Source organism: Buteo buteo, chromosome 11 (assembly GCF_964188355.1).
Source record: "Buteo buteo chromosome 11, bButBut1.hap1.1, whole genome shotgun sequence".
NCBI lineage: Eukaryota > Metazoa > Chordata > Aves > Accipitriformes > Accipitridae > Buteo > Buteo buteo.
In genome coordinates, this window is record NC_134181.1 from 35,205,149 (window position 1) to 35,226,703 (window position 21,555).

Below are 21,555 nucleotides of genomic sequence, written 5' to 3' on the forward strand. Positions count from 1 at the left end.
GGTGGACAGAATTAAAACTAGGAGGAAACAGATAGAACAAGGTTTGAGATGGCTGTCAGCAGCCCCAAAGATTGAGGGAAACAACAGGACAAGCACCAGAAGGGAACGCTCTGAGCCTCCACGTGTGGCTCTGAAACAAAGGGATATGTGATGCTTCTGGTGCATGTTTGCTATTCTCATTCATCCTCTGCGGCTACTCCAGAAACCAAGTGGTCTCAAAGCAGCTGCGCAGACTGGCTCAGCAGTATTAGTGAGACTTAAGCGCACTTGTTGAAAGGAGAGTACACCAGGGAGGGTGCAGTAAATGCAAACACTTTTTATCTCGGATATATTCACACTCTCATTTAGTGAGTAGTCTAGGTTCTTGCTATGCTGATTTCACCACTTTCTAACATTAATGCAAAGCAGTAAGGTTAAAAAAAAACCCAAACCAACCCAAAAGCAACCACAAAACCCTTTCCTGCGTACTGACACCATTGCCTAGCTTCTCTAGTAACCAGTAAGATCTCAATGTCCTTTATGGGAGTGACAACAAAATTCTCCACAAGGCTCAGAAAACTGCAGCTTGGGCAGGACAAGCACTGGGAACAGCACCCAGAGCATGCTCTCCCCAGTCCTCAATTCTGTCCAGTAGCTGATATCATCCTACATGAACTTTTGCAATGATTTGAAAGATCTAGTTGCTTTAAAAGTAAATAAATAAATTAAATGAGATCTTAAGCTTCTAGAAAACTGCTACAACTGCTATTATAGTCTTTCGTAGTCCTGGGGAAAAAAAACAGGGTGAACATAAACCAGGTGCACTACAAGACTTATTTTATTGCATCTTCCATTTTATAAAGATATTCATGAACATATAAAAATAAACACTCCACTCCTTTGCAATTAAGTTTCTCTCTGGTTGTAAGTACAGCTATTTTTAGCTTTAATTTGGGGATATCTCCCAGAACTGCAGAGCATAATCAGCTCCACCATAACCCTGCATCATCATTATCAAATACCAAACTATCTTTGGAAAATACACATTTTACATACTGAAGGTCCCAGCAGCCCTTTTTCAGCTGACTGTACTTATCAGTTCCTCCAGTTCCCACTTCCAGTAATGCCAAATACTGGCCACTAAGTGGTGCTACAAAGGTTTACTCCAACTGCAGATCTGGCTCACGAAGCCCAAAATTCTGCTTGCCACAGTCAATACGGCTCCCTTGCAAAACAAAGGGAATGAGGAAAAGCGTGCTAATTTCAAGCCCCATTAAAAATCTAGGAAATATGCAATGTTTCCCTCAAACGTAAATGCAGGAAAATTTATAAGGAAATCAGATTGATATTCAAGTTTCTAAGAAGAAATGATAGAAAATGACAAGGAGATAAAAAAAAGTACTTGAAAGCATGCATCTGCCTCCAGCCCAGAGCCTCCTTAATGGTGTCTCCCCATTTGACTGCTTTGGAGGTTTCATATTCATTGTGGTTTAAATTACTTCTCTCTCCACTGAGCTGTACTAGAGCAGGCACAACAGCTTTTTTATGGATCTTGCAGCCATTGAAGAAGATTGTCAGCAATGTTGCAATAATCAAGAATATTATTCAAAAGTAATTGCTAATGTGATAACACCAGCCTGCAGCCATCTCATCCCTACAGTTTTTCAGCTTCTCTGTTGCTGAGTAAATCTCACAGCCTTTGAGACACAGGGCACAGTGTAATAGTACTGCTGTCCCTGTAGGAATACCCAACAACTTACCAGCCAATGTTGAATTCAACGTGAGCGTCAAAGAATCCGACGACAGGAGAGGTTGCTGCTTTCCAGCCTTGGATTCTGGCTCGAATCAGTCCTTCTCGTTTGTTATTGCGCACTATTTTCACCAGACCTGGGTATCTTTTATTGACATACTGGTCCAGATTAAATTTTAGCTCAACTGCAGGACAAAAAAAGCCACACAAAAATATTCAGAATGAGAAAAGCCTTGCAACATTATGTTTTACTTTGATTTATTCTGCAATAGAAAGGGAAAGAAATCCTTAAATATTCCTAAACCGTTAGTCAGTCTCACAGATACAAACCAAGTACTGCGGTTGTGGCATGGACTAGTTCCAGGGGTATCAGCTCAGAGAAATTCTCTACGCATCAGAGCAGTTACTGTTAGACTTGCACAGATTTAATATGGCCTGATGGATTTGAGTATTGTTTTGAAGAGGTAGTTTGTCTAAATGTTTTTAAATATTTACTATTCTAATTCTCTGATGATTTGCATTAGGTTACAACTGGTATCTGGAGGAACAATTCTGACCTTATAGCAGTGTAACATGGGAGACTGGTGATTTTTAATTTTTTTTCTGATCTATGCTATTCAGTAAGAGTTTGAAAAATAACCTCAATGGATTTTTGATCAAGAGCTAATTCAGATCAGAATTAATTTCCTTTAATTTTAAGGGTTTTCCCTTAAATATAATTAAGACTCCTCAATACCAGGCTTCTTTCCCATTGAACTAAATAGATATTGAAGATTTCAAATAGACTTCTTCTCCTTTGTTCATTTTCAGGCATTCAAACACAGATGGAGCAGAACTCATTCACTCCTTTATTCAGCTTCGTTTCAATAGGCTTATAAACAGGCGAATTACCAAAATGGTCTCTGTATTTTTTTAAATCAATCTAGTTTGGTAATTCATTTACACTGCAACTTACTCATAATGAGGTTTTTACTCAAATATATTTATTAGGAAAACTAGTAGAAGCTTCCAGGACATTAGAAGCCTCATTCTTCTCATCTATATTACACAGTAGAATCATTATCATTGGAATCAAAGACCTGATAAATCTCCAGTTATCTAAAAGAATGACAGAGAAAAGCCACATAAGAGTTCACAGAGACAGCAAGTCCAATTCTTCTCGGTATTACATTGACTCAAACGCTTTGCAATCTCACATAATTACTCCATAGGTTACACTGCCATAGCTGAAAGAATTAGACAAAAGGTTTCTTAAATCTGTAGGTTTTTTAACTTATTTTTGTTTTAGTGATTTGTTCTCTCAACCCTCCTTTCTCTTCAGAGATCTTGAAGAGCAACAGCAACTTAAAACTGAAAGATTTAAAGCTGTTGATCTATGGAGGAAATACTAAACTTAAGCCTTATTTTAACAAATACGATTTAAGAAGCTGCAACAGTTCTAGAAGTCTAAGGTATAACAACTTAAAACACAACACTATCACCTTTATCCTAAAAGTTCTTCAAACCCGACCATCCTATGAAACATGTTGATCAATAGCACCCTATATGCTCAGCAATATTTTGAGTTTTGATCACTTTAACAGAAGTGGTTTTTTTACATTAATGAACCAGATGACCTGAATGTTGCATGTGCTTTGTGCCCATTCTGTTTCATTCTCATAGTCTAATTTACTCCCTACCTCAAAAAAAAAAAAAAAAATCAGACTCAGAATCTGATATTATCAACAACTGTTTAAATCATGAAGAAGCAGAGTGTGCTGCCATGTAAAAGAGTAGAAACTATCTTTAAGGAGAATCTGTAGCCCCACTTCTCCTTGGAAGCAGAATTTAAACTTTTAGTTTATTAATAGTGATATTCCTCTGGATCTGAAAATATGGAGAAAAGTGTCATTTCTATATTAAGATTGCCTATACAAATGTCATTCATCCTGTGAGGATTTCGATGAAATCAACAGGGTTTATCCACCTAATGTTTATTTGTCATACAAATAGTTAATATTTATTCACGGCTTTGTGCAAGTGGCTCAGTCAACCCTCTCATCAACAAACACAAACTCTTGTAATTTCTACTGACTTCAGTAGAGGTATATTAATTCACACCAATTTATGATCTAGCTTATTAGCCATAAATCAGTGGCTGCATGTATGACCTTCGTCCCCTGGCTGTTTAAATGCAGAATGACTCAATGCTGTTTCATCCCAACATTTAAAAAAAGCATTTCAGCTAGTAGTGACCAAACTGCCTTGATTTACATTTCACGTCCATTAACCACACAGGATACAGTACTTAGAGGAAAAGTTACGTGTGTTCACCATTGTCACTGTTGTCATCCACCAGAATGATCTCCTTGAGCAAGTGCGATGGGGTGTGATTCACAACACTGTGCACAGAGCGCAGGATGACAGAGAGCGCCTCGTTTACAAATATGAAGACCACAGAGATCTGTGGCAGGTCCTCTGGGTAGGTCATCTGTTTGCACCTGGAGAGAGGAAAGAAAGAATTAAACCCCAAGTAACCACTGGGAGGTAAAATACACTGAAGAGTGTCCTTTCCTCATTGCTCTCCAGCATATAGGGACTTGCAGGCTTTGTTCTTTCTAATCCCAAACAAAGACGTGGTAAAAGCTCAAAAGAAGCAACACAGCTAAGAGCAGCAAACTTTCCATCAACTCAGTGAAAACCAAAGTGCATCTGCATGCACACAGACTTGCAGTGGCTCTCATTCTCTGGAAGGTTAAAAGCATCTCTTGAAAACCAAAGGAATATCCAATGACTTTGCTCGAAAACAACCTGGAGAAGGCCCACAATACTATAGCCTGTCTGTGCTCCCAGGCGAACCATCGGAAGGTCCGCTGTTAACTCAGAATTAGATCTCATACTTTTAAAACCAGGACCCACTCAAGTAAATTTTGCATTTGCCACCCTTTCCAATTTTGCCGTTTGTGCAGCAATAACAAATGCATGATGTTTGCTGTGCAGACAGGCACTTGCTGAAATATTTGCAAAACATCTGCTCCATCGGAGACGTCACCTTGGTAGGCAGCTACATCCTGAAACTCCTTTTGTGCTTGCTCAGTGATGCAGATACGTTACCATAGACCATTTTGGGAAGCAAAAACGATGCCTGGAGAAGTCACATGGCACAGAGCAGAGCCTCTGCTTCCCAAGCCCCCAGCCCATGCCCCTCTGTAACACCACACTGCCTCATTTTAGTGGAATTCTCTCCCACTAGCAAAGATGTTAACTTTAAAAAATTACCTATGTGTTCTCACAGTCAAAAGCCATTCAGAATTACCATAGCAATTACTGAACCTGCTCTCTCAAATACTGCTAATGATATCACAGGAAATGACTTTTCCTGCTCTTATCAAACTTTCTGACCCCTTAGCTCATTACTTTGGCATAACAATCTCTTTTTTTACCCACTATCAGCAGTCATGGGGACGGGGAGGGTGACAAATGCTCGACTGTTGGGTAACCTCTGGAAATCAGTTATGAATTCTAGTAAAGTGCAATTATTCATAATTCCTACTCATCCCAGCACTATTTGCTCAGAGATCTGAGCACTTGTCATGGATTACAGTGTTACCATAGCTACTTACTAGCAGCTTGTGGGGGGCCTGTACCATACAGAGGACCACTGTGTAAAACTTCTGGCTAAGCATCATTCTTACAAAATCTAAAAATAAACCTGGAACAAGGACAGAGATTTACAGGAGCTGTGAATGCTCTGACACAGCCTCCTTTTTGAATTTCTTTTTTGAATGTGATTTTCCTCTTGACCGCACCAACATATCAAAGAAGTCCACCAGGAATACTTCACTAAGAGGAAGGAGCCATCAGCTAAAAACATGGACCTTGCAAGATTTCCCTTAATGAGAGACATCTTTGATCTGACAGCAATTTGCTTCAGAGCCTCACTTGTATCATCAGGACATAGCAAATTGCATCTCAGTAAATGGGACTGGTACCCAAGGAGTGGGTACATTGCTGGCAGAAGTGAGGCAGAAGATGAAGCCTACCCCAGGCCATGGATCCTGGTGGGGTCCTGCATCAGCACTCAGAGCTAGCAGGAAAGAAGGGAAGCAAAGAAACCATGTAGCCGAAGTCTGGAGACAGCAAGGAGGCTGTGGCAGAGGAGGAAGAAGTGCAGTGAGAATGAGAGGGCAGTCAAAGCGGCACTTGCAACGCAGAGGGACAAGCAACAAAGGAAAGGTAGGATGAACACAAATGTCAGAAGCAGAGAGGCATGTGTGGAAGGACCAAAGTAATTTGACTAGGAAAAGACAGGGAACCACTGAAATAGCACAAGACCTCAGTGGATAAGGCTGGACTTCCTTTATCTTCTGATCAAAGAATTTTGCTGAACTTTTCTGGAGTTAAAAGTATTTGTTTTCTTGGTAAGTGGACTGAAATGCCTGGGCACCCAGCTATGTGTTCCTGTCCAGACTGAAAAGCTGAGTGGGACTAATCCCCAGTGCTTTTCCTCCATCCTCCCACTTACATTCCGAGACAATCGGTATTTCTAATTCAAGCTTTAAAACCAGCACGCCTAAACCATAACCTCCACTTTTGATTTATTTGTTCTTCATCATATTAAATCAATGCATTATCCTAAGCGTCACTCCATGATCTCACTGGTTCACAAGCCTTTTCATGCCATGGTTCTCAATGATTACTTACATTGTAGGACATCATGGACTACTTTAGATAAAAGGCTGGTTTGAATTTGTTATCCCATCTGGGTTAAGTCGTTCCTATTACTTCTCACTGCAACCTTCCTTGTGTCAGTTCTCCCCTTTTTCTGTTAGCAGGATGTAGTTGAAAAACTGCATTATGTCTGCATTTGGAAAGAGCGCTCCGACCATTACCTATTAGAATATCTTGGGTAAACCCACTGCAGCAGGAACATGCAGATGTGCAAAGGCAAACCTCAGAATTTAGCAGTGGTTTAAAAGCTGTCGTAATTTTATTTATTACAGCAAAGATGAAGAACAGCAAAAGAAGCTGTCCAGCTAAGTAGACTTTTCAAAGTACAGCAGTGATTTAGGAGCTTATTTCCTGCAGACTTCCAGTCAACCTTGAACTCCCAAATTCTTAAGTCACTTCAGAAAATGAGATGGATGTGCTGAGGTAGTCAGGAGAAAGTACTGGTCCACTAACAAACACTTCTGATGATGTCTGAGAGCACGAGCAATCCCAGTCAAGGGGCCTTTCCTTAAAAATCAGTGGGTGCTTAAGTGCTTTGTTGGATTGTCGCCCAAGTGCTTCCCAATGTATTCTGTAATTAGATACCAGCTGCAGCAATTTACAGTTAATACTTCCTTCATTCCAAGAAACTCTAACCAGCAATTGACACTCTGAGCCAAATAGCGACATTAGCAAGTCACATGCAAGGATGCTCTACCATCAAAGCACAGCCATGCCCACTGTCACCTTACAACGCCTTTGCAGCTTCATTCTTGGCAGGATGCTGACAACAGACCGAGTGCATTGCAATGGAACATTCAGTCACTTGTGCCTGTATGCAAGGTTGAGAAAGTCAGAGTGTCTGGAGGACACATGAATTCCTCCTTAGTGTAGCCCTTGATTTTGGCCCTGGAGCATGGCAGCAGGAGAGAGGTCATTCCAGAGAAGTTCCAGGAAAAGTAAGGCTATAACGAGGCTATTGACTTTCAATAAGGCATACGCACCCTCTCAGAAAATGGTTGGAGCAGCAGTCTGGAAACAGAGAGAAAGCATTGGGCAAGAAATCCATGAGCTAAAGATGGAGGAGCTTAACGTGAGATTAGTCACTTTTATTATCTAGTTTGAGAAGAAAAGTAACCAGAAGATGAAGACAGCAAACTGTACGAAAGTGTCCTAGCAAGGCACACCCTTATATGCTTCAACCTGACCACCAACAGGACTTTGCTAAGAAATTAAGAAATCGTCCATTTCTGGCAGTCCTGATACTGTGCAGTAAAGTGCCTGAGTGTTTAAGACAGCCCTTCTCAGGGAGCAGAGGCTTGGCTGCCCTGCTCTGGGAGCCCACAGCACCAGCACTACGCCCAGAACTCTGCCAGGGAAGGGAGCTAGGTACCACCATGGTTTCCACTTCTCTGTGCTAGGTCTGATCACATTATGAACTGTTGCAACTGGGTGCAGGAGGACAATTACAGTAATCGATAGCCAAATCTTGGCCTCATTAACATCTGTCTAACAGTACTGAGTTTGGGAAGAACGTAGAGCATACATTTGACCTCTGTGGTAGCTAATGATGGCCTAAGCTGGCCACACATAGGTCACCTTTAATATTACTGTGAATCTAAATTAGTATTATGAACTGTCATCAAGTCTCACAGCGTACAATCAGCAAAGGACTTCAGGTCTGCATGAGAAGCAATGCCTCTCTCTGGGGCAGATGGGTAAGCTGTAGAGAAGCACACCACTGGATGCATTTAGGACTAACGATTCTAAGCAAAGATTGATGGTGCCATGGCTAAACATTTCCATGGGCCAGCTGAGGATGGATTAGACCTGATATGGGAAACAGCCCTTCAGGCACCTTCGTACAACATGCCAAGCATCAAACCTGAGGCATTCTGCTGTTGTCTTGGGAAGAGTCTTTGAGTGTTCTTGCTCTGTATTGGCTACTGCAGAGCTTGGCTGGCAACCCAGAGGTATTTCCTTTGTACGTGACAGAGAGCTTGATGTCAGATCATTTTTCTCTACTCTGAAGATGATTTTCACTCATTCTTTCTTTTGCATTGAACCGGTTCCTTAAATGAACATTTCCCAGCCAGCCCCCTGAGTCCAATTGTGAGCACTGTCTATGCAGGCATAAGAAAATAGGTAAGGCTCTTCAGTTGGCAGACCAGAACCTTTGAAAAAAAATCATGTACTAAGACAAAAAAGGTTACAGATTAGAAACTGGGACAACGAGAAAACAAAAGCTTCTCAGCTGCACATAAGCCTGCTCATGGCAGCCCTGTGAGCTTGTAGGCAATAAAGGGAAGGAAATTTTCTTTTGTCTGAACCTTCATTCCTTGATAGCTGTGTTTTTCTATTTGTATCCGATCCAATGGAAACCTGTGAAGTCCTCTATTTATCAGAGCTGGTCTTACAGTCCATTTGAGTTGCACTATTTTTTGTGAAGGGCTGACAGTACAGCCATGCAGGTAGTTCAGCGCATTACCAAGGAAAGAAAAATCTTTCCTACTCTCTTTCACCTGCTGTCTCTCCTGTCTGCATACTTGCTAAACTCCAAAAATGAGTTTTGCTTGCAGACCGTAATATACTGAGTTTGGAAATGGATTAGGCCATGCATTTAGAGATTTCTGACAGCTTTACCCTTCAGGAAGAAATGCAAACAAAATTAAAGCTTCTTCATGAATCTTTAAAGTATTTAATACAAGATATGTTTTTCCAATGAACCACTGGGATGGAGATGACTGTGGGCTTGTCTCCTTCACAAACTTGATGAAATTGCTGGGCATGAAGAAACCTCCTCTGCAGTTCTAGCACAAAAAAGCCCCAACATGCTCCATACCTTGAAAGCTGCAGAATGGTCTGTGTTCATGTTTTATAGCCACAGCAGGGGAAAGAGGTGTAACAGCACTTCATTGGGTACATGATCAATGCAAGAACAAAGATAAATATTTAAAAGATTATTGAATCCTTGCTCATTGATGCTAACAAATACTACTTTTAATCACCAGGTCAATGTGTGTTTCGAACGCAGTTAAACCAAAGGCTCAGAGTAATCTTACATACACGGTTACCTTTTAGTACCTAAATGCTGCTGTGACTTCCGTAGGCAGATGATTTACAATAAATAAATCACTAAATTTAGTGGCTGGTTCAATGCCTGATTTCTTTCACCAGAAAACCACTGAGGCTTTGCAGTTAGTGCTAGATGTAATAGTAATTTTTCAGATGCAGAAATAAACTCGCATTCCATTCTTGTTCCGCATTGGCACAACAGTGAAAATGTGACAAGCTGCAAACATTTCTTTCCCCAGCATGGGGTTCAACTGCTGACCAGTCTGCGGCAAAAGCAATGACAGGCTACAAAACTGATTAGCTTCATGGATCATGAATCTGTCAGGCAGAGGGCTCCAACTCCTTCCTAATTAATTCTCCTTCTCAATAGAAGGTGTTAACTGTATTGTGCCATAAACATTCTCTTTCTATTAAGCATGGATTTTTCTGCCTTATCCAAAAGGAAAAAAAAAAAACCTACCAGAGAAGTTTTTAGTTCAAGACTTGCTCTTACCTTCTCCTCCTGTTTTGCAGCTCAAGGACAGCATTCACTAAGAATCATGTAATATAAATACTCAAAACTGTGAACAAGGGAGCAGTGGTACAGAACACTGATGGTCTACGTATCTTGAGAGAAGCAGCCCATTGTATTTACAACTAAGGTAAAAAGAGAAGTGACAGTTGCTTTCAGAAAAAGCCTAGAAACTATGATGATACCAGAAGATACCTTTTTACCACAGTTATTTCTTCACAGTCTGTGTTGCTTTATGGAACAGCCTCCACTTTGATTTATCATATGGAAGAAAAATCAACACCTGCTCCTTTTTCCTGAATTTATTTGGGGAAGTGCAGATACAAGATACAGTGCAATTCTTGTTGGTGCTGTAAGCTTGGTAGTCTAGGCAGCTCCAAAAAAACACCAACACTGATGAACAAAGGAATTGGTGGGTGAATTTCCTGCCCTGAGTGACAGCTAAAAAAATTGGGCTAGTTCTCCCTCTGCCTCTGCAAGTACTGTAACACTCCTATCAGTATTCGGACATTCAGCATTAACATTGACTTCCTGCATCCACCTGTTTTTTGGGTCCTCAGCAAAGAAACTATTTGCCAAAGCAACAAAAGCCAATTTTGAATTCTACTGCCTGATTCTTCTTGAAAGAACAAACTGAACGACAGTTTTGCAAGAACTGTATGTAATGCCGAAGAAACGACTGCCCTTTCTATTGCTCGAGAGATCATCTTCACAGTATGTGTTACTTAAAACACTCCTCTGTAAGGACTTTACAGTCTCTAAATGGTCAGCTTCCCTGAATAACTTCTACCCGACTTCAGTTGCTCCCTTGGCCACACTCCATGCAGCATGTTCTCAGCAGTTATCCCTGAAGAAGATATTCATTAAAATAAAGACACCTCAACTGTTCCTGAGGACAAACTGTGTCTGTTCCTCCTCCCACAGTGTTTCAGTGCTTCATATTAAAGGGGAGTCAGGGGAAGTCAACAAAAATAATCTGTCCTCCAGCTTTTCTGGTTCACAGTGATGTCGATGGTCATTTTCAGGATTATAATAAACTGAGATCTTAAATCTACTCCATTCTGTGGGAATTCTCAGCAGCTTTTTTTGCATGCCCCCTTGACACATTTTTCTTTATTTTGCATCCAAAAGTCTAAGAAAGAAGTCACCCACATTCATCAGAAAGAAATCAGGCCAAAACCTTGTTTCTGTGCTAATCTCAAACACTTCCTGTATCAAGGAAAAGTGTCCTTTTTTATCAGCCAGAAACAAATGATTCCAATATGCCATGAGTTTACCAGCACACATCTGGTAAATTCCCCACATTCCCAGGCTGAACAATCGGACTTCATGCCTGTAGGATTTGCAGAATGAAGAACAGCAGCAGGCTCTTTAAAATAAACGTCTTTTATATCTTTGGACTCTCTCTTCTCTGTCCTATTTCCTACAGAAAAGACCAAATTTACAGTAATTTCCATCCTGTAATACTTCCATAAAGGAGAGCGCCCTTTCAAGCTGGGACGTGGGTAGTTCCACAGGTAGGGTAAACCTCCTGACGAAGTTGCAAAAACACACATGGGACAAGTGCTTCCTGAGAATCAGACATTAATTTTTGTCCTTTTACCTTTCTTTTTAAATTCCAGGCCAGTACAACCAGGACTAATTTCTCTGTGCAAAAAAACCCAGCACATGTTTGTATCTTTTGGGTTTTATCACACCTGCTGCTATATTTGGCTTAATTCCTCCCATCCCTATGACAAATTGTTTTATGTGTATGGTAGAAAGCCCTGAGAACTGTCAATCAGTGACTGATAGCACAATATATATGCATAGTTAACACATGCAGCATTAAGATGGCCCCACTTGTAAAGAATTTTAACCCTTAAATTTAAGATTATTAGACTCTTCAAAAGTAGCTGCTAGTCACTTAAAATAAGAGGTCTTGTATTTCAGTGAGCTATTTCTGACTTTCCTCAGGCAAATAATACCAGAAACATGCCATCATGTCGAACAGTCATATTGATTTATATATATAAAAATGCTAAAACTAGTTCCAATCACTTTTAAAACAAGCCCCTTTATTAACATGAAAAATGGCTAAAAGCTCATGCTCAGATCATTCTTTAGTAAAAAGTATTTGCCTTTTTTTGCTAACTTAACTTGAGTCACTAATATGTTTTGAAATACCATCTGTAAAAAATTTCCACTCTATCCCCTAGTGTGCCCATTCAAATCTGCCTATGGCTGTATGCATGCTGCATCACAAAGCATTAGGCTGATTGGAAGTTAATGGAGAAGCTGAAATCTGCTTTCAAATGCTTTTCAAAATCCCCAAAGAAAATGTATCCCCCATGAGACTTTTTTTAATGGTGCTGCACTTTAAATTTAAGGAAGAGCCCAACTAAATTCCAAATGATATGTATTTTGCCTAATTTTAGGTGATTAAACACTAATGGCTTATTTAGATTTGTCAAGTGATTCTCAAGATCTCTGAAAGATCCCGGTCCCTGTTTCAATCGGATTTTTAGCTTGCATCCTTCAAAAGTAAAAACTAGACAAGAGTTGTCTTAAAAAAGTTACACGTAAAGATGGTCTTGCAAAATTCTTCTTTGAGACTGGAGAGCTCTTTGAACTTGAAGTTAAGTGAAATACAAACATCAGTGAAACCAATGAAGTGATACTAAATAAAGACAAAACTAAAGGCAGTTTGCCAATTCACAATAGCAGTGCTTTGATTCGAAGTTCTTACTAGCAAAATATATTCAGGAAACACTACCTTTTGTGCAACTTTTTGAAACTTAATTCTGGGAACTATGATGTCCATGGAGGAGAGAGAAAATACTCTCAGTGCTTTGCCTAAACCCAGACCTCATATTTCAAATAGGAAAGGTTCACAATGAGCCATTCAAGAAGCCAGAAAATGTTTTCTAGGGTGCATTCACAAAATTGGCTGCTACCCTGTGGCACCACTTCTTGTTCCTGCCACCAAGGGTCATTGCTCTCCAGCTAGCAATGTGAAGTCAGCTATTTAGCTGCATTTCCAACAGTGATTTCTAGCAGATTTCCCATTAAGAAGTACTCTTCCACTCAGGGTGATGCATCAAGATCCCAAAAAAAGACCTTTATGGCAAAGGAAGAATTAATCCCAGCATGTCTGCAGGGAGTAAGAAGGTAACAGCCCAGATATCCAAAAGTGGACTACGTATCTTAAGATACCACCTTCTCTGAAATGTCTCTCCCATTGTACTCCAAGTCTATGCCAGACATAAGGGAAAAATAGTGGAGTGGATGAAATCAAAGGAATAATTTTCAATAAATAATGTATAAGAGTAAACTCTCAATTTTCCATTTGCACAGAACAGCTTGCTGTACCCTTGAAGCTATTTGTTATTCAGATAATAACATGTAAATACAGAAAGTTATCCTTGACTATTAAAAAAATTTACTGCAAGTATTTAATATTAAAAATTCAAGGTACTTTTGTTTAATTTTGACTATCTCAATCCCTCAGCTGATGTTGTTTGTGCGGGACAGAGGCTGAGTATCACAGTGTTATCTAGAAATGTAGGGCAATAAAAAAGTTTTCAAGGTAACTGCTGTAGAGCTCTTCATGGATTTCATTACAGGTTTGCTGTCACGTTGCAGTGTGGTAGTAAGGAGGAGGATAGCGGAATGCAATCATTTTCCACTATTACTTCAGCTAACAATGTTTTTTATGGTCTCGGGAGGACATACAACAATGTTTGGCAAACAATCCTTTCTGTAATGGGCTCCAGTGCATTTCACAGGAGACCAGCTTTAATCTCTGGTCAAATCCAGTTATGCAGCAGAATGTTTCTTTGTACCTATGTACAAATACAGGACAGTTGGAGGAGTAAACAACCAAATGGCAGTAAACTGAGTAAAAAAACTGAGTAAACCTATCCCCTCACTGCCTCCCAAAACCGTAACTAGAAGCTCTTCATTTTGCCTTGTCCCAGCAGTTACAAAGCTGGTCGTAGCCCGGAAAGGTAATGCTTCCCTGGTAATCACAGCACTTGGTGTGTTGAGGTGATGCAGAAGCTGATTTGACTAACCAGCAATGGCCTTGAAGTGTTTGAACAGTAGTCACAGGGTTTTTCCTCTTGCTTTAAATGATCAATTTCTATCAGAGTGAAAACAGACCAAGTTTATGGTATGTGGGAAGAATTATGGTTCAAATAGAGCAGTGTTCCAAGAACAAATGCATAGAGAACATTGATTTAGCACTGAAAATGGGAGCATTAAATCCATGATGTTTAGATGCTTTATATGGGATTGAGCAGAGAGCCTGGTGGTAGTAGCAGCATGTTTATAAAAAGGCATGTCTCTGAGTCAAGCAGAGAGGACAAATGAAGGTGCATGCGCCGTATGTAGTTCCCTCGGTAGACAGGGGTAGGAAACTGCCTGACAAACTAAGCCTCTTTAACAACAGATGACGGAGCGCATCCAAAGACCTCAATGAACTCTGGATCAGGACTCTGCAGGATAATTTACTGGGCAAAACCAGCTTTGTGAAAACCCAAGAGCAGTCAAGTCCTGAAGTGCAGATGGGACTTTACTCGTCTCTACATCCTTCCCAGTGATAGTTGCAGGATTGTTCTTTGTGTATTATAGCAACTTTATGAAATGTCCTATTCAAGTAAAGCAGTTAAGCATGTCTGAACTTCACTGGGGTCACTCATACTCTTAAAACGAGGAACATATTTAAGTGCTTCATTGGACTGGAGCCTAATTGCACTTTTATAGCTTTTGTTTAAATTAGAGGCTAGCTAGAGGTGAATAGCACAGTATTCAACAATTTCATGCAATTAGAAGTTAAATGTTAACAACAGCTTCTTACCTTCTAATTATTTTGGGCTCTTAGGAAACTCTTGCATTTTAATTTAATTTTGGTTACATTTAGAAATAAAAACATTTTTTAAAAATCCAGCCACATTTACTGTCTAGCACAAAGCTAACATATAGGGCACACACTTCATAACAGCAAAACACTTCAACTTCAGAAAAACAGGTCAGCATATGCTTAGTCTTCACTCAGGTTGACAGAAACGAGGCACATATCTTAGACCAGGCAACGTACTTAAGTATGATTGTGAATTTGAGCGGGCCAAGGCCACACGCTAGTCTCTTCCTGAGTCTGAGAAGCTATGGCCATTGTCACACTTCAACATTGATACGCTGCTCTTGCCTCAGTCTGCCTGCAGAGAACCGATTTCCTTTTTCACTTTGGTGTTTTTTCCTACTTGCCCATAGACGTTTTGAAGTCACATCCTCAGTGCTTGCAGATTGAAATTAATTTCTCATCAGAAAGAAACCTAGAAGTGAGTGCTCTGCACTGGGGAAACAGATTATTCCCATTAACTGTCTGCCCAGAAGGCTGAGGCTGTGTGCACAACCATGCCCTTCTTCATCCCTCATCTATAGGCAGCCACATTCACCCTGTTTCATCCAGACTATTTGCTCAAACCTGTACTTAGAAAAACTTTCCCCCCACTGCTTCCAGAGATTCCCAGATCTGTCAGGCAAAGGAGTTGACTGCTCCTCTGTGAGCAAACAGAACACAAATTCCCTGTCTCTTGGGTACACGTGGGTTAATAACACCAAGGCAATAAGCCAATGAACTAGCTGTAGGTCATGCATTTGTTTTCAGGCAGTGTAGAAAATACAAGAGCAAAGCTTCAATGTCATTTTTATCTTGAGTTTAATGTAAACTGCACCATGGCCCTCTGGGAGAACTGTGTCCTAATGAAACATCCACACAGGGGATGAAAGCTTACCCCAGTTGCTGAAAGAGACAACTGTTCACTTTGTGGATGGAAATAACTAAAATTTATGCCTTTTCCTCTGGAATTTTAGGGGTACAGTCTAACTTAGCAACAGCACCCAAGGGTATTTTAGTGCACTGTTTTAATTATTATTGCTGCTATTAATAGTCTACCATTAGTCAAGTCTGAACTACTGTCTGCCAGAGAGGTGTGTTTCATACTACCCTAGAGGCTAGCCCAGTGCTAGGTCATTCCGAAGACAAAATACTTAAATGCAGACTAACAAAAATCTGGGAGCGTAGAATAAATAATATACTCATCCCTTGGAGCAAAAAAGAAAATAAACTAATTAAGGAACTATTTGACAACCTGAAGGCATCTCACACAGGTAAAATGCAACTCCAGAGGGCTTAGTTTCTAGAAGCTGAGAAACAAGGAGCTTTGCACATAAGCAATACACAGAGATGAAATCTGTAATTTTAAGATGCCTAATGCCTCACTGATAAATCCTGCCACACCACCACCACCAAAAATTGTATGTGCACTTCTTAGACCAAGGGGATTTGGATTTTGCCTGATGTCTGCGTGACAATTATCCCCGTTTTCTCTGTTGAATTCAGACACATAAGGAGATGTGTATTTGTGCTGGGTAGCCAGCTCTGCTGTTCTCCATTGTCATTGCTTAAGTGATCCCTACACAATATATTAGCTAGATCATAATTCTCTACAGAAAACAGGGAATAATGTTGCCTCCTCTTCTGTCACTACTGTTAACCTTCTGTTGACCAAGGGCCTTCCAGCTTTCTTTCTGGGGAGGGGAGATGTATATGCTAATCTGTACACCAAAGGTGGTCACAATAACGTACAGAGGATTCTTAACTTAAGAAATTGCAGCCCATACCAAATTTCTTTGCAAAGAGTAACTTTGCTTCAAATATTCATGAATTATAGACTTAGGCTAGTCATCTTTCTAAGACAGAGCATTTACTTGCACACTGAAAAAAAATAATACTAGAAACACAGAGCACGCCGTGCATTTCCCCAGTGACCCTGCCTGTACAATACTTCAGCTAGTTAAAAGCTCTGTCACAAGTTCTGTGTGAAAAATGAAATTTCCCAGCTGAGTTTCCTCAGTGCTCACAAGACTATTCCTCTCAATGCACAGAATCATCAAGAACCACAGAGATCAGGAATCTGGTTTTACACCAGAGTTTACACCCTGAGCTCCTCCTGCTATATGCAGAAGAGAGTGGGTTTTTCACCACCTTGGAGTTCTGAGGCTTAGTAACACATACCGCATGATGCTCACTTTACAAGGGTTATTTAAATGTGCCTGAACAACCAAGAAATAGACAACAGTGATCAGCCTGGTGCTGGCTTTACAAAGGAGCCAACAAGGCACAGGCCTGGAGCTCCTGCTCCTCAGGGCTTGCACCATATTTCAAGAGAAGTCTCCAGGTGGGAACAGTCAGCTGCTGCAGGATTTCTTGTGGCCAAAAGGATGCAGGCCAAAATTGCGCAATGATTTCTTATTAAGACAGCCAGTTGGTTTGGTAGAAATTTAGAGAAAAGAGTGCACAGACTGCATGGGAAGCAACTGTCCCTGGACCTCCCCTGGAGTTGCACCCGGCAAGGTGACCTGGTTTGACTATGGTTTGGTTTTGAGACCACAGCAGAAGGTTTAGAAGCAATACAACAGAAGCGAAGAATTTTTCAGAAAGCTGAAGGAGCGGGAAATAGAGGCCCCATACTTCAACACCATAAAACTATCAGACAACTTAACTGACAGGTGCTGTTTCAGAGAAACGAAACCTCAGAAAGCATCTGGATCAAGCCAACCAAGACAGGGAGCTTACAGCGCTAGCCTGTAACTGTCAGGTACTTCTGGCTCTGGATAGTTTTAAGAGTCTCTCACTTTTATCAGCACTAAATTCACTCAAAACAGGAGACACAGGCGAAACAAGCAAGAACTGACACTATTAAAATGAAACACTGCATCAACTTGGAGTTCACAATTCAGTTTTATTTCAGACAGAAGAGTAAATTGTCTGACATTTTGGCCTGTTCATGTTTTTATCACAAAGACGCAACAACAGCTAAAAAACCTTGATGTTATTTGACCTGAAACCTTGACTTTCGTACACTATGAAATCTATCCAAATAAAATAGGAACCCAAACTAGCTAATTTTTAAAGTTACACCAGGAAGGCATTTGGAGATAATACTTATCTCACATTGTGAGCAGAACTAAATTTGCATGCATATTTTAAGAAAGAAAAGGGGAACATCATCTCAAACCATTAGAATAATTCCTTCAAAGCTGTAAGAAGGATATCAGGTGTAGTGTAAAAGAGAAACATGTAAGGAAACATAAAAGGAAAAGAAATACCACCCTGAATACATTGCCTGACTTGTTCTGTTACTTCTTTTTATCCTCTAATGTGGTATCATGGAGTGTAACATGACATGACAGTTCAGAAATTTACAGGAATACCCTTTCGTCCCTGGAAGTGATAGCAGGCAACAATCAGCCATGGGCCCAGGGGAGAGAAATGAAAGAAACTTTAAAATGCCAACACACAGCTGCAGACAGCTGCAAGTCATGGCTGGATCTCAGTAGCACTTCTGCATTACAGATACGTATTTACCTGTGAAAGAATAGCATACACAATTTGAAGACAGCACCCTACCGTTGCTCTTTTTAAGGAGGAAATACTCTTTCTGCTATGAAAATATTGTGGTGCTCTCTTTTCAAGTTCAGAAAATTACTACAGTCTCTAAAGCATACTTTTTTTAAAAAAAAGCAATCATGTTTAAGGCACTTATAAATGTGCAGGTCACACAAGACACATTTAGTCTTATGATCTGTAAGAAAAATTGAGGCATGCAAAACAGCTTTTTGATCATCTTTTCTTTTCCTCCCAGCTGAAAATGGTGCTGCATCCACAGTTTTGCCTCCACAGGTGCTGGGTGGGGACCTTACCCAGGCTGCCCATGCTGGCAGGTCATTCTTCAACATGTATTGCTAATACAGAAATTCCCTCTTGTTTCTGTATGCCTTGGAGCATTCAGCATTTTGGACTGGATTCACCTGAAATCCTATTTAAGCTGGCTGTCCTAGGTTCCTGAGGGAGAGACCTCCAGAGGACATTACACGCTATACACCTTAAGCAATGCTACCATGTCGTCGTCTTCTCCACTGACTATAAAGGCAGCCAAGTTGATCACCTTAAATTAGATGTCTAATTTTTAGTTAATGTTATGCGACCCACCTTAGGTAAACTATTCATGTATTCAAGAGTATGTTCTGGCGCAGACAAATTGCAGGGAATGGCTTCCAGTCTTACTGCATTTAAACACAACATTGCAATCAGTTATTTTTCATGCTCTCTAGTTAATCAAATTCAGCCTCCACTAAATCTACATTTATTAGTGCTGACAGTCATGCAGAATTTGTCTTCAACAATTAATATACACAAAGACACTGCAAAAAAACGTAACAAGAGGAAAGTTACTGCATTTGAACATAAGGTGGTTTTTTAGAGAAGGTTGTTCATTTTTATGTTTCTTTTTAATTTAGCCTTGCTGGTCCTCCTTTCATTACCCTGTGTGCCTGTGTTAATAATCAAGATCTATGTTATACGCTTTGTGTTATAATTAAAGTCAGTACTTAATTGGAAAGCCTAGCTAGCACTAAACAAAAGGGAATCAATAACATATCTAATGGGAAAAGCCAGAGAAAACTTCTATCAAAGATCAGAAATAACTGTGAGATATCGCCATGTGTCCAGCACTGCTACTATGCAGACAGCATGGAGTCTGGCTCATGGGGAGTTTCTGCTTAGGCGCCATGTCCTGCCAAAAACCTTGGTACTGTCTGCCCAAACCCTTTGGAGTCACCAATGCTTATGCACAACAAAGCAGAAGGCAGAGCATTACTGCAGTGCAACCTGGGCAGTCTCATGGTCCTACTTCATGGCCATGCCCTACTGCTGTTGATCAAACAAAAGCAGTCTGAGAACCTTCCTGATGATGGCCTGAAAAAGTAGTTGGGAAATTTCTTAATAATTTTTAATTATTATTGCGAAACATGGTCACAGCGTTAATCTGTTCCTCAGCTAGCCTTCTCATTGGAGCAATTTAACATTGTATAACTAATTAAATATTCAAAAACTTAATGGTGACCTGGGATTTTGGAGACAAAGGTTTGAACTCACATTCCAATTAATATATCATTATTTATGCAAAGCAAGAAGAGCTCCGGCAGAGGTTGGGAGAAGACCTGCAGTACCTTCATAAACACAGTCAAGTCACGACCACAGGTCTCAGTGACAACTACAGAGGTACAGTACAAATAAAAAGCACTGGGTATAAAGCCAGGGGCTGGCTGGCGGTACCTATGATTCACAGGGAATTTCCTTTCCCAGCCAAAGGAGCAGGTGATTTTTCCCCTCCTTTGAGGGCTTTACACAGTTCCAGTCTGAGCCCTTTACAGCCAAATACGAAACGCTTCCCAAACTGCAGTGATAAGCCTTTGGCATACACAGGGATACACAAATAAGCACAACTGGCCCAGAGGCAGCAGTATGAGCAAATTTAGGTTGTCAACTGATATCCCAAATGAACTGAGTCAGAATTACAACACTAAACACTGTACAGTAGCTGGTCAGAGCCCAGCTCTCCGCAGAGGAAGCAGCACGGGGATTTACTCAGTCCACACAAGTTCCTTCTGCTCTTGGGCAAGACGGAAAGTCAGCTCAAACTTGGGTACGTCTCTATGAAGCTGTATCGTCAATTGTGCATACAGACAATGTGTGCGCAAAGGCGCCTGTGCTATTTGTAGGGGATTCACAACCCGAGGGAAATGTCCAGCCTATGTATCTTGGCAAAGCTGGTTGAGATCTATATAAAGTCCCAGAGCACATGTACACACATGCCCCCTTTGCACTGTTCAAAATCCACATCTGGACATTGATTTGGGATCTAATTAAAACACTTCAGTTGGTTTCATCTCTTACTCAATTTCCCTCCAATAAACAATCTCAATCTGTTGCCCAGAGGTAATTCTGTCTGCTTCATTTTCTGTCTCTGTTTTTCCTTCCCTCTGCTTCAACTGATGTCATATGTGCAGAGTGGCCAAAATGGGGTTTTCATAATTTTAGCATGTTTTTTTAAATTTATTGAGAGTGGGTGCAAAAAAAAAAAAAAAAGTCAAAAAGTTTCCTATTAAAAAATAAGCTTAACTGAAATCAAAATATTGTGTCTGTACTGCGATTGTGAAAAACTGTCAGCTGAAAAAAGGAAATGCTTAATTTTAACTAAAGTTTCACTTTACTGTGACCTGACATTAATCTGAAAGTATTGGTAGAAGCTAGTGATAGAAAATTCATTATTTTGAAACTAATGTTTTCATGGGAAACTAAATGTTTCATTGGTCTAAACATTTTGTTTAAATAATAATTTCACAGAAGATGTTCAGCCTGACAAAAAATATTTTTAGGTGCTTTTTTTTCCGTTGTCATTTTCTGCTCATCAGAAATTCTGATTCCTGAAAAGCTCTGGATCTGTTCCAGTTCAAATATTCCTTGCAAAGGGGCCCATTACGTTGCACTCTGGTTAACCTGGAAGAATCCTAAGGGTCTGTTTTAATTTGGAGATTCTTGTGTCACTTTTCTAAGCAGTGCAGAATACTCAGTGTCCCCAGAGGATTTGAAAAGTGGGTCATGAGGCAGAGCAAGCTGCAGACGTGGAGAAAATCAAATAATACCAGGTCTAGCCCTCTCCAA

At 40.4% G+C, this 21,555-nt stretch overlaps 1 protein-coding gene across 1 annotated transcript in view; it reads right to left on the reverse strand.

Moving 5' to 3' along the window:
* The window catches only part of GALNT9 (polypeptide N-acetylgalactosaminyltransferase 9), a 156,416-nt gene that overhangs the window by 96,986 nt on the left and 37,875 nt on the right, over nucleotides 1–21,555 (reverse strand). Inside the window, exons 3-4 of the mRNA XM_075039617.1 lie at nucleotides 4,043–4,209; nucleotides 1,740–1,914 (exon numbers count right to left, since the gene is read on the reverse strand). Coding sequence (XP_074895718.1) covers nucleotides 1,740–1,914; nucleotides 4,043–4,209 — 342 coding nt within the window. The remainder of the gene's footprint in view (nucleotides 1–1,739; nucleotides 1,915–4,042; nucleotides 4,210–21,555) is intronic.